This window comes from Neopelma chrysocephalum, unplaced genomic scaffold (genome assembly GCF_003984885.1).
Source record: "Neopelma chrysocephalum unplaced genomic scaffold, ASM398488v2 Primary Assembly neopelma1_24, whole genome shotgun sequence".
NCBI classification, from domain to species: domain Eukaryota; kingdom Metazoa; phylum Chordata; class Aves; order Passeriformes; family Pipridae; genus Neopelma; species Neopelma chrysocephalum.
Window position 1 is genome coordinate 21,537,024 of NW_020897693.1, and position 13,669 is coordinate 21,550,692.

A 13,669-nucleotide genomic window follows, 5' to 3' on the forward strand; every position below is an offset into this window, starting at 1 on the left:
AGCGCATGTCTCTGGCTATCTGTGGATCTGGTGCTGCCAGTACAGAGAGATGGCATGATGAAAACATGATGTGTCTCTCTGCCCACACTTAACTGAAAGATCAAAGCAGAGTTAGGTCTATTTCCATGTAAGTGCGAGGAAATCTCCTTCTAATTGCCTTATGAAATATCAAATGGATATAGTATGATATCTGAGCTTAGTCACCAGCCACAGAGCAGACACTATAAGGGAAAATCAAGACAGACAATTTTCCAGTAGTCATACATTTTTTGAAAGGGGCTCCTCTAACTAATTCTGCTAAGGATTTAAACTGGGATTGCAAATAAAAGGAGACGGCAGGCAAATCTCATCTGTTCTCTCAAGACAACATTGAAAAAAACCAATTACTATGAAGATAGGCTGAGAGAGAAGAGAAAGCTCCAGGTAGACCTTATTGCAGCCTTCCAGAACATAAAGGGGGCTACAAGAGAGCTGCAGACGGACAATTTACAAGGGCAAGTAGCAACAGGACAAGAGTTAATGGCTTTAAAGTGACAAAGGATAATTTTAGGTTAGATATTAGGAAGAAATTCTTTCCTGTGAGGGTGGTGAGGAACTGGAATAGGTTGCTCAGAGAAGCTGTGGATGTCCCATGCTGGAAGTGTTCAAGGCCAGGTTGGATGAAGTCCTGAGCGACCTGGTCTAGCAGAAGGTGTCCCTGACCATGGTAGGGGGTTGGAATTAGATGCTATTTAGGATCACTTCTAACCCAAACCATTATATAATTCTATGATAATTACTATTGCACTGATCTAATTGGTCTTAGATTGAGGTTTATAATTCTGAATAGTAAATTAACTTACTAAATACAAATTGGAGAAAAGAAAACTCAACACTAGCCTCAATGAACAAAAGGATTATGTTCGTCCAAATGAAAAGGCTATCTATTCTGTCCATGACTTTATAATGACAGATTTAGCAGAGTTATGATTTGGATATAAAGCTATGATTTGCATATGAATGCTGGTATCTAATTGATGTTGTATGTCTCTCTGTATTGTAGAAATAGAGTTTGCATCTGTACCCTATAGTTTAAACTCAGAGGCAGGATTCAGGATTCTTTGTTTTTGTGTTGTGTTTCTGAAGCTATTCAAAGGTGACTTTAGTGATCTGAAAACTGGCCCAAAGGCTTTGTTTGACAAACTTAAAACTTAAACAAAATACCTTGTTTTCCTTCTTGTCTTTATTATTTCCAAACAAAATCTCACTGCCCTCACAAACATGGGAGACTTTGTCATTCCATGGGCAGAAGGCCTTGACTGGGAAACAAGGTGCGAGAGGCAGTGCAGAACACTCTTCATGACTGCTGCACCATATGCTAGCTGTGGCACTGAAAGTTACTGTGCTGCTGCTTCGTTTTTCACATGAAACATAAAAAGGAAGATCAAGGCCATCTGCACCTATAAAGATTTCAGAAACCTGAAAGGTTTGCTGTAGCATCTTTGCTGAACTCCAGTGAGAGTATATGCACTGCACTGATCTCAGTTCCTCTATTCAAACACGTTAATTTTTTCCACACACTTACAAAACTGTGGCACAATGTTGCCAGTGTGGCAGGATGATTCTGATATTCCTTTACAGGAGCAGCAACTCAATCAATGACAAATTAAAAGAGAGCTATGCATGTGGCTTCGACTGAGGTAATACACAGTATGCAAATGTTAATCATTACTAAGCCAAAGTTAAACATTATTTCTGTTAGCTGTATATCTTTTAGTGCAGTCAGAAATCTCTTTTGAAAGTCTGCCTTTGTTTTATTTTTCGTATAGGGATGCAGATGTATGAATGGTTCATGTTACAAGTGAAATTATACTGTGACCTATAATAATAGCCATTGCTATATTTTGTTATCAAACCAGATTCCAACTAAATTTAAGTGCCAAGTCTGTCTGTAAAATCTACTGCAAGCTCCCAGATTTTGGCCCAGAATTCCCACTCTCCAGTGTTTTAAGTTTTTTATTTTTCCAGGTCATCTGTTCTATGGAAAAAGAAGATATAGCCATCTGGGAGATTAGCATATATATTTCATGAAGCACAGTAGAGCTCTCTCTTTACTGACTCAGATGCTAAAGACCCAGATTTGCAGCCTGCTTCCTAGCTAGCACAGCACAGTTCATAAAGCTTCTGTTGCCAGTGGCTTGTCTCTCTCCCTGCATGAAGAACAAACCTACACTAAAGTGATATTGTCAAAGCAGTACTGTCCTAAAGTGGGGGAAAAAACACAGTCCAGTTTTACAGCTGTGTAGAGGCAATTTTTATTGACAGAAGGATCCATTTGTTAGTAAAGTTTACATTGTTTGAGTAGGAATTATCAGCAATTGATCTAACAAATCTGGCTACTGGCATGAGATTCATCTCCGGAGCAGTGTATATGGCTGTATCTGTGGATATAAGCATGTAAGACAGCTGAGGTATACCTTCTGAAATGTATAAAAGCTGAATGAGAGCATTAGTGCTGGGTTGATTTAAGATGCACTATAAAATACTAGAGGAGGTAAAAGGAGTGAGCTGCAATAAGAAGATGTGCTAAGGGGCATCTCCTTAATCTCTTATACTTTCTTGCTGTGCTGGTAGAGACGTGCTTTCATATAGTTGGAAGTACGGTGTGTTTCTAGTACTGCAGTGTAGCTGTTCTGTGCTGGTACTCTTCCTTTTTTTTCTGGACATTCATCTTCCTTTTGTGTGTGATTTTTTTTTTTGTTTGTGTGTGGGTTTTTTGCTGTTTTGTTTTTTTTTTCTTTTGGTTTGGTTTTTTTTGTATCATTCTGTTTTTTCCCCTCACAGAGCACAGATATTAGGAACCTAGACTGCCAACATTTTGATATCCAGTGTAGATTTATAACTATGGACGTCCAAGTGTTAACATGTTATAGAACTGCTAAGTCCAGTGAAGAAAGAGGAAAGACATCCATTGAAAGAAAGAATACTAATTTGATAGTCTGCACAAGCCTCTAGAAAAGTCAGGACAAGAGCTGAGACGATAATCCTAAATTTGTATTAATAATGGTATTAAATAAGCTGAGTACTTTCTATTGTTTCTTAAAATAAGAACTGGGGATAGACTGGCGTTTTTGTCTATCCTCTAATAATTTGTTGGTATTTTTAAAATGTAGATGAAAAATGAGTCTGAATTAAAAGCTTTGGTCCAAAATTCTCAGTTTGGAGGAAGTTTGAACTACATTCAGAGTATCATCTGCATTTTGCAGATTAGACTCTTCTTTTGAAACATATTGTAACAAAATCCATGTCCAAACTTTGAGAAGCACAGGGTGTGTATTCAAATACAGATTTTAAGAACTGGTAAAAAATACATTCTTATGAGAAAATGTACAAGAAAAAGCCTTTCAATGTAACATTTGGGCTATATGTTCATCGGAAAGGCATGCACAATTTCAAAAATCTTTCTGTATCTTGCAAATGCTAAAATGTCATCTTTCAAAGACTGCATGCAGACAGTCTTTAATTTTCTTTTACCTTTTGCCAGCTGCTGAAATATGAGCTTCATATTCACTGACTATTCTATTTACCTTGATGCTGAACAACCTATCCAAACTGGCCAAATCTTTTCATTCAGAAACCAGTCTCTGACATGGCTGGTAAAAGACACCAGGAGAAGTCTGTGAGAGTGGGAAAATCCTATCATGGCTCTTCAGAGCATTTCCCTGGACACTCTCCCAGCTTTAGGCACTAGCTGCTCTGGGCTTCCTGAGCCAGTCACACCGTTTCTGTAGAAACAAACACATCATCAGAAAAAAAAAAAAGGGGGTGGGAGATGTAAGATGTCTTTTGAAAAGCAAAGCTGTGTGCTTCGATATCAAGGCATTCCACAAGATGGCAGGGTTCTGTCTTGGCAGGTCACTACAGCAAGCAACCCAAGCCTCTACAGAAGTAATTTTTCTCCTATCATAGTTCTCACCATTGGTAATACAACTCTCTACTTTAAACCTATCAGTGCTCTATCAAAGCAGTGATCAAAATCGGTGGGAAACAGCTGAAAGACAGGAGGCCTCTATTTTCTTATGTTCTCACATTTTTGTATTACAACATTTAAAACACAGTATTCACACAAAGCATAATAACTTCCCACTGTGTGAATTAAAGAAATATTTTTTTCCTAAATAAAATTGGACAGAAAAGTATTACATGCAACTGCAGCTGTTGAACTAGGGACATTAACATCAGTTCTTTACATTCCATCTCAGTCATCTATTATTTGAACTCTCAAAATTATGAATACATCTATTTGTTATCATATTGTTAGCATATCTTGTCTTCATGATCAAGACAAGGTAACCTAACTACGGGATGTTGCTGAAAGACTCAGGTGTGCTGTCCCTTTCACCTGTCCCGCTTCCTTGTGCTGGCTTTAATGACTGTGCATACAGTCCTAACGCAAGTCATATCAACCTAAAAAGCTGATTGTAAACTAGCTGGTTTTACTCGGAGGCTTAGCTTTCAGCTAGATAAATGATCTGAAATGACTCCACAGCCACGCAGTCACTACTGCTGCAATCAGTAAAGCAGGTCAAGCATGTGATGAGAGGCAAGAAAGTCCCTTTCAGCAACAGAGCAGTATTGGATAGGCCTATGCTAATTGTGAAAACACACCCTTAAATAACAAAGTAATAGTGGAGAGGATGCATCCTTTGTTCTGCCCCCACTGACAAGAGGCAATGGAGGTAGAGGTGAAAATCTAATGCTCAGTTCTTAGTTAGTTTTTCAATTGAAAACTAGTGCTGCAGCAGCATCTCACATGTGTCACAGTGAAATTTTAGTTCCAATCTCAACTATCTAAATATAGATATATTTATATAGATATTTATATATTAATATGCCAGCTCTCTCTAGGCAAGGTATTTTTGGTTTCTGTGAGAAAGAAGTTTGTAAAAAAAAGAGAGAAACTAGAATAATTTTAGTTGCCTATAGGGTTCTTTGCAATACTTGTTACTAGGTTTCAGTTGAGTGGGGGAGTATTCCCAGAAAGCAGGCAAGTAAATTCAAATATTTTACAAACACTGATAAGGATTTTGAATGACCTCAGAGCATGTTACACTTAAGATCTTCATCATTCTTTTAAAAGCCTAAACCCTGGTGCTTCCTAAAACAGCAGCAGCTTAGTGCTAACACCGGGATAGATAAATACACAAAACTACAATGCACAAAATTAAAGAATTATTAGCAGTTACTCTGTACATAAACCAAAACAGAGGCATCACCGAGGAATGAATTTTTTTTAAAAAACTTCATCTTGCAGAGAAGAATTGTGTAATTGCATTTACTAAATACTAAAGAGTAACTAAACCCAAGATAAATGGCAAGATGGTGTGGTCAGGATACCCGGGGTTCTCATTAGGCATCAGCGGGCTTTGTTATGATGGAGCATGAACAGGGACTTTTCATTTCCAGTCTTACCACTGAAAATCAAATGAGGATTTTTAAAGAAAACTGGAGTGAAATACAAAGAAAATCTCCCTATAATACCATCAAGTGCAAACAGATTCCATTTGCAAGGTTTGGCTTCTCAACAAGCTGTAAAAACTTTGGTAGCAGGGAGGAGGAATTTGGATTTTCAGGACCAAGAAGCTACATGCTAATTTCAAGAGTGAGAAGTAGATTCTGTTTATTTTTAACAAAGGCAAGGATGCACTCAGGTTAACCTCGTGCTGAAACCACTTGACACCTGTGCTTAAGCACAGACCGAGCACGGAGGACCATGGAATAACTGAATACAAATACTTTGGTTTGGTTTCTGGCCCAAGCCCGCACCCCAGGCGGCTACACCGGAGCAGTGACACTACCCTGGGTGCACAGGGACACCCATTTTGGGGAGGGTGGCTCTGCTGCCCTCAGGTGTGCGCCGCCTCAGCCCGGTGGGGGGTGGCTCGCCCCCGCCCTCCGGTTGCCGGCTGGAGAGGTCGCCCCGCCCACCCCCGACCCCGGACCGTGTCATGCCCCTTTCCCCAGCCAATGAGAAGAGTAGGGGAAGGCGGAGCTCGGAGCGCGAGCCAATGGAAAGCGAGCGCTGACCAGGCGGGGGCCAATCGAGAGTGCGCGACTTCGGGGCCGGGGCCGGCCGGGGAGGGGGCGTGGCCAGGAGGGCGCGGGCCCTCAATCAGGTGAGGGCGGTGCTGACGGGCGGCGGCGGCGGCCAATGGCGGCGCGGGGGCGGGGCCGCCCTGCCCTCCGCCGCTGCCGCCGAAGCTGCCAGAGAGTCAGGTGGCTCCGGGATGCGCGGCGGCGGGAGGCGGAGGCGGGCGCGGAGGAGGCGGTGGATTGGGGGGATGCGGAGGCTCCTCCACGGCACACACTTCCTGCTCTCGCCCCTGCCTGCGCTGGGCTGAGGCGGCCCCGCGCCGGGATCCCCCGGCAGCGGCACCTGGTGCCGGCGGGCGCCGGGCCGCATGAACAATAGGCGGCGGTCCCGGCCCCGCCGTCCCCCGCAGTGCCCGGCTGCCTCGGGCGCCTCCCCCTATGGAGCAGCCTCGCCATGGAGCCCCTCACCGAGCTCAGCCAGGAGGGCGCGGGCGGCGGGGAGCCGCCGGGCGGCGGGCCGCTCTGGACCGCCGTCTTCGAGTACGAGGCGTGCGGCGAGGACGAGCTGAGCCTGCGGCCGGGGGACGTGGTGCAGGTGCTGTCCCGGGACTCGCACGTGTCCGGCGACGAGGGCTGGTGGACGGGCAAGATCGACCAGCGCGTCGGCATCTTCCCCAGCAACTACGTGAGCAGCGGCGTGCCGGGGGGCGGCCCGGAGCTGCGCGCCCGATACCCGCCGCCCCCCGCCATACAGCGTAAGGGGGCCCGGGCCGGGGCGGGGGGCTCGGCGGGGCTCCTCCGCCGGGACGAAGGGAGCCGGAGGAGGGGGAAGAGGCGCGGTCACGACCCTCCTCTGGGCCAGAGGGGGCTGGGTTACCAGGGGAGGGGGGACCGGACCGGCGGGGCTACCGAGGTGGGGCGGGGGGAGCCGCGGCCCGGCCCTCCCGCGGTGCCCGGGGGAGGCGGGACCGCCACCGGCGCGGGGGGAGGCCCGGGCCGGCCCTGCGGTGGGTCCTGGCGGGAGCCGGGCCCGCCTTGGAAGGGGAAGGGAAGGCCCCTCCCGGTGGCGAACGGCCGTGGGAGGCCGCGGGCCCGGCCGGCGGCGGGGTGGCTGGGGCGAGCGGGCCCTGCTATGGCCCTTGGCGGGGAGCGGAGAGGCTGCGGCGTCTCGGCCCCTCCCGTCCTGGGGCTGCCCCAGGACCTTGGTCCGTTCCCTTTCCCACCCGGGGACGCATTCCTGCTGCACCAGTGTCCTTCTGTCTTCCAGGCTAGCGCGCCGCTCCAGGGAGGCCGAGCCTCGCTCAGTTGGCGTTTCACCGGCGCCAGGAGCAGTTTCCCATTGTTAAGTCATGTGTTTCCAGAGGCTGATAAATTTTCATCCAGCGACTGAAGCCTGGCGGCTGTGCAGTGGTGGAGTCACTGGGGCTTCTGGTGACTCTCCCTTTAAGAATATCCTTAAGGAAGGGTTGCTGGATAGGAAGCAGTGTTGATTCACTGCTAATACTTGTTCAGTATCTTTCTTCCTCCTAACCAAAAGCTTATTATTTCTGACTGAAAAATTCCTAAGTTGGCTTGTGTTACCAGGTTCCTCTGACATCATACAAATTTTATCCTAAAATACCTGTGAATGAGTTCTGTCTGCTTTTGGGTGACTAGGCCTGCCTGAGGGTTGCTTGAGTAAGTTGTGATGCTGAAGGCATGAAGGGATTGGTTTGTTTCTGTGAACTTCATGGCAGTTTTGAAGCCTTTGTTAGAGACAGAGAATAGGGCCGTTTCATTGCTACATTTTTTTTAGCCACTACATACAATTGTGGAAAGAGAAACAGCATGGGATGACTGTTTCTGGATCCTGTTCATCTACCACTGTTGACAATTCAGGCAAAGATAATGCTTTTTTTTTGGAGGGGCAGAGAAAAATCTTCAGACTACTAGGCTTTTTTAGAAAGTAAAAGAGTGAAAAGATGCTTTGTCTTATGTAGGTCGTATCTCCAAGGAATACAACTAAAAGCTTTTTTTTTTCTTATTCTGTGTTCTGCTTGAAAGTATGTAGGTAAAAGTCAGTAATTTCTAGCATTGCCCTTGGGCTTGTGAAGAGACTAGGTTGGTAGTGGTGGTCCTTTCTTTCATGCTGCTACAGTATAGATAAATTATTTTTCCCCCACATGCAGAAAACACTGTGAACGAATCTTATTAGGTTTTGCCTTTGAGGTAGTTAGGAGAACCATTTCTGTAGAACTCTTTGAACCCTCAACTCCCATCTTATTTTGAGCGTTCAGGTGCAGGGTTTGTAACTGTGGATTCTCCTGTCTTGCTGCATTTTCTGTGGTTTGATAGTTCAGGAGCAGTTGTGGAGTTGCATCTTTCCTCTTTACCCTTGTCTTTCGTGCCACGACAGGGCTAAACTACTTCTCTTCTGTTAAGTTATTACCCTTTATGATGATCATCATCTGTTCATGACAGAGGAGAACTTACTGCCCTCCAACAGATGTGTATAATGCCTAAGGAGTACGTTTCTTTCTTAAAAGAAACTGCAATTTGGAAAGTCTTGTTAAAGTTGGCTGCTGTTGAATTGGATTTTCAAGTTTAATGTTAGAAATCCTTTGCAAGGAATGATACCCCCTTTTAGAGCTGGTGATGTTAGTTTGCTAGCTGCTGGGAGTAACAGTCTATTCTTACTGGACAGTGAACTGTTAACACTTTGCAGGAGTGATGCAAAGTGTCATTCCAGACACACACCTCTACACAGAAACTATTTTTACTTGCTTTCTTAAAGTTTATCTTTGTGTTTAATGATGGGCTAGGAGTATAAGTCCTTTAGATTCTGCTTTCACTGAGAGGTGTACTAGTATAGCTGGTAATTTTAGTCATCCCATTAGTATGCCTGAATCTTGCTTCAGAGAGAGTACCATAAATGATAAAAGTAGCCTGTAGAGGCTGTCAGAAGTGGACCAACTTGAAGGACCCTCATCTGCAGTGTGGGCTCTTAAGACACTTCAAAATGAATTAAATAGCTTAATCATATGGTATAGTAAGTGCTGATTAAAAAGCACCTGCTTTGCAGTTGTCAACATGGCCACTGGTTCATGGTGTACAGGCTCTGTAATTCCTTATCAGTCCCTGGAGGAATGATAGTGCTTCATTTCTTAAATTCTGAGGCAAAAATGCCCCTTAAACATTGTCTGTACAGTCCAGTACAACGTCTGCCAAATTATACTGGAGTTTAGACATGGGGTTAGTGTTTTTAGTGCCCTAATGTAGCAGTATAACTCAGTCTGTGAAAACAAAGAAGCTAATTCAGCACAAAATAGCTTTAAAAAAACCCCTCAAAATATTTTTTTTAAATGAGGGATTTTTCTGATGAAGCTACCCATGAGGGTGAGCTGGCCAGTGTGCCTTACAGAAACATACATTTTCAAAGTTAAAGGTAACGTCGTACTTGCAAATAAAATAATAACATCCAGTGTCACATGAAATTTCATCCGGAAGCCGAAGTCTCCCTGTTTTACATCCTAGCCCTGTTAACTTGTGCATCCAGCAGGGATGTGCTTTTTCTGACGGAAAATGGGTGACGGCACACAAAGACTTCTCTTTTCCATCCCTTCGGTTTCCTTTGCCCATCTCGTTCTCCTGCCTGACACCTTCCTGCCGCGCTTCTCCCCTGCACGGCCGCGGGGCGGGGGGGCCGGGGCGGGGCGCTGCCCGCGGGGCCGTCCCGTGTCCCGTCCCGTCCCTCCGCCCCGCCGGCACCGCTGCCGCCGGAGCTGTCCCTTCAGCACCTGCGGGACGGCTCGCTCGGCGCCTCGTTCACGCCCTCTCAGTGAGTGAAATGCCCGAGGAGAACACAGACTGGGAACAGCACCGGAATGCTGTGTGTCCGGAGGTTGCGGGGCCGGCAGTCGCCCGGTGCTGTGGCTTACGTGTTTGTTCATTCAGTCTTTTAACTGAGCTTGTCCCTAGAAGCCGGTTAATTGAGGATTATAACAGTGCTGAAATTCTACTGACTGAAGAGATAGGACTCAACATCTGATTTCTTTAGCTCTTTTATTAGTGAGAAATACAAGAGCAGCTCCTTTTGTGTAGTCTCAGTGACATTCTCAGTCTCATATGTGGAGTTATTTTCATTACAGCCTTGTTCTAAAATTTCAGTGTTTCAGGTCAGAATGTACTTCTTCATATTTTCTGGTAATCTCTATCTCAAAAGCACCAAGGCTGGCAGGAGTGAAATCTTCGTTGTCTTGCAAATCCTTGAAGGTCAGTGTTATCCAAAATATGTACTCACAGTAGCAGAAAAAGAAATTATTTTTGTGTTCTGGACTGGAAGAGACCTTTTCTCCTTTTGGAAAACTTTCCTGGCCAGTTGTCTATCTTGTTTCCCATTAATCTTTTGTTCATGGAACACTAGGAAAAGGATCACAGGTATCCTTATTAAACTAGTTTATAGATTTGACTGACTTACAATAGTAAGCTAGACTTTGAAAAATCATATTCAGGGAAGACAGAGCTCAGGCAAAAATAGAAAAAAGGCCTACAGCTGTGGACAGAAGAGTTTGTACTAATTCCATGCAGTTTTGTGACAAAGTCTTGTATTCTTAGGAAAGACATTTGATTGGAATAAGGAAAATAGTTTACTTTAATGTGATCTAACTTGCTGCCTTGCAGGCTTAACTTCCTTTCAACTAAACAAAACAGGGGAACCATGTCAGATTTGGTATTTGAAATGCAGGAAAGTATTAAAAGTCTTCATGACTTTCTGCTTAAATCTTGCATTATGGTATTCTTCCTTTAAAACTTTTTAACATTTCATTGACTGTAATTGGTAATCAGCCAAATATCAGACAGAATGGCATCAATGGTATCTCTCCAATGACCTACCACTGCTGTAAATTCAGCTCTGTCAGCATGTTTTCATTGGTCAGTATGTGGGGTTTTCATTCTACATTAATCGGTATTGGATGGGTTCTTTTGGCCACCCATGAGTATAAGCTGTGTTTAGTGTGCATTTGTACAGGATGCATTTTCTCACTGCTTGTGCTCCAGATGCAATTTACATGTTGAATTAAGACATCTGCATCTGTAGATTTTTCCTATACAATGCCAAGTATCCACCGGTTACTGCATCAGCCTGTAAAGTGTAGCTGTCAGTGCATGGGAATAGGAAGTTTCTGTAATAAGAATGCAGTATGCAGTAATCAAAAAATGTTTTTCTTATTGCTAGCACTGCATACTCAGTGTGTGGTCTGATCCATCTGTCTGTCACACTGTTGTCAGAAGCGTCAGAATTGGTTAACAGATCTCTTGTGGGGAATGAATCTGCAGAGCCTATAGAGATGTGGAAGAACAAGCTTGATTTGGGAAGGACTAAAAGATTGTTGTGGGAATTGAATAAGAGACATTCAAATAAAGAACAAATGCAGAAGCAGATGCATTTTGTGTTGAGTTTTAGATATCTCACATTAAGCACTGTATTGTGAACACAGCAAAGATTAGTTTGTGTGTTTTTCTTTTTTGAAATCTTGTACTGTCAAGGCGAGTTTATCTGTAAGTGGTGGGAAGGGGCATCAGTGTTATAAGAGTTTAAGTGTGGTAAGAGGAGTCATTTACAGTGACTACTTCATACAGGTTTTATGGTACTGCAAGATCTATTTTCCCACACTATTTGGCACTAAAAGATTGTTGGAAGGGACTACTGCTTTTGTTTGTATTGTTTTGGCATGAAAATCGGCCCTTCCTCCAAGGGTAAGGGTGAGGTTGGGCAACATGGACCTTCAGTTGATGTACAAGCTGCATAGTTGCTAAATGTTTATATCTTTTTTTTCCTCTTTTCCTAGTCCTGGAGATCGACTTCTCAGAGCTTGTTCTGGAGGAAATCATTGGCATAGGGGGCTTCGGAAAAGTGTATCGAGCTGTGTGGATAGGAGATGAGGTTGCTGTCAAGGCAGCTCGCTATGACCCTGATGAGGACATCAGCCAGACCATTGAGAATGTCCGCCAAGAGGCCAAGCTCTTTGCGATGTTAAAACATCCCAACATCATTGCCCTCAGGGGCGTGTGTTTAAAGGAACCTAATCTTTGCTTGATCATGGAGTTTGCCCGTGGAGGATCGCTAAATAGAGTGTTGTCTGGTAAAAGGATACCTCCTGACATACTAGTGAACTGGGCAGTACAGATTGCGAGGGGAATGAACTACCTGCACGAGGAAGCGATTGTTCCCATAATTCACCGTGACCTGAAGTCCAGCAACAGTAAGTGTTACACATTCAAGGTGTTGGGGTATGCTTTTGAGAAGAAATCATACAAAGAAAAATGGGGAGTAATGTTAACTTAGTGATCCTTTCTTGTGAACCACTGTATCCTCTAATTTAATCCCAGAGGGGTTTATTTTTATACAGTATGGTGCTACAGACTGCAGGAAACCTGTAAATGCTTTCATTTTGTAGAAGCAACTTAACTGATTGGATACAAAAGCAATTGTAAATGAAGCGTGCTTCTCTAGTAGTTAATATACATACATAAATAGTGTCTGTTTTGTTGGCATTTCAGCAGACTTCTGTATGTTGGAAAGTCTTACTGAACTTAAAATGTATATTCTCCTTCTACTTTTTGGAAGGGTAAATACTCCTTTGTTAAGATAAATGTTCCCAAACTTTCATTTACTTGCTAGATTTTGCTGTATAGGTGAGATGCAAGCTTGTTTTCCTTATGGGAGATTTAACCCATTCCAGCTGAATTGGATCTTCTCTTTATCTATCATAGAGCTGGTGTTGACAGAAACATTAACTTGGGTAAATAAAATGTCCTTGTACATCCAGGATTTCAGCTGATGTTTGTGATGCTTTACATGGGATGCAGCTGACCCATTATAGAACACGGGGATTGAACTTTGGCAGTTACAATTGTGGAAATCGTGGTGATTTTAGCTACTCTGTAATACCAACAGCGTTACTGTCTGCCAGTTGGGTATTGCTCTGATAGCATGTCTCTTTTCACAAACTTAAAATTGCCTTGAATTCAAACACACACATAGAACATTACGAGTGTGGGAGCAAATTATTGCAGTAGTTTAAAGGTCATAATTTCCTTTTCTGATGCCTTATGCATCTGATTAGCCTTTTTCTCTGTTTGGCTATGTCTAAATGGCTAGAGCAAACACATAGTTGCATGTTAGCTGTCGTGGTTTAGGTTGGTGTGTTAGTATGAACTCCTTTTCATTTATGACTTGAGTTAAAAAGGAGCACTGTGAACTGCATGACTGGGATGCAGGCATATGTTCCCTTTTGCTTTGAGGGCAGTGACATTAGCAAAGAGATCTGACAGATGGGAATTTTAATATCTTAAATAGATTCAAATGAGCTAGCATTAACTATTAAAATGCTGTAAATTTCCAGGCCCTGCAGAATCTTCCTGTGTTTTTTTTGCCTCAAATGTTGTGCCAATGAATTTATATGGTTTGTTGTGAAGGTGTAAAAAAAGTATTATTAGTTCTTGTTAGTGAGTTTGCAGATAGGAACTATGAGAGCTTTCAAATTAGTTTCTACAATATTGTTCTTATACTATTAAAGTTTCCTTTTTTGTTAGAGTAAGGCAATCTTAATGTCTA

The 13,669-nt window shown here is 43.7% G+C and overlaps 1 protein-coding gene across 5 annotated transcripts in view; it reads left to right on the forward strand.

The window, feature by feature from the left end:
• Window positions 1-6,423: 6,423 nt before the first annotated feature.
• Window positions 6,424-13,669, forward strand: part of MAP3K9 (mitogen-activated protein kinase kinase kinase 9) — a 132,938-nt gene continuing 125,692 nt past the window's right edge. For all 5 annotated transcript variants that reach the window (XR_003538127.1, XM_027707596.1, XM_027707590.1 and 2 more), the window contains exons 1-2: window positions 6,424-6,827; window positions 11,901-12,314. Coding sequence is in view for 4 of the 5 variants with exons in the window: in XM_027707596.1 (XP_027563397.1) it covers window positions 6,527-6,827; window positions 11,901-12,314 (715 nt within the window). In the remaining variant the exon portion in view is untranslated. The remainder of the gene's footprint in view (window positions 6,828-11,900; window positions 12,315-13,669) is intronic.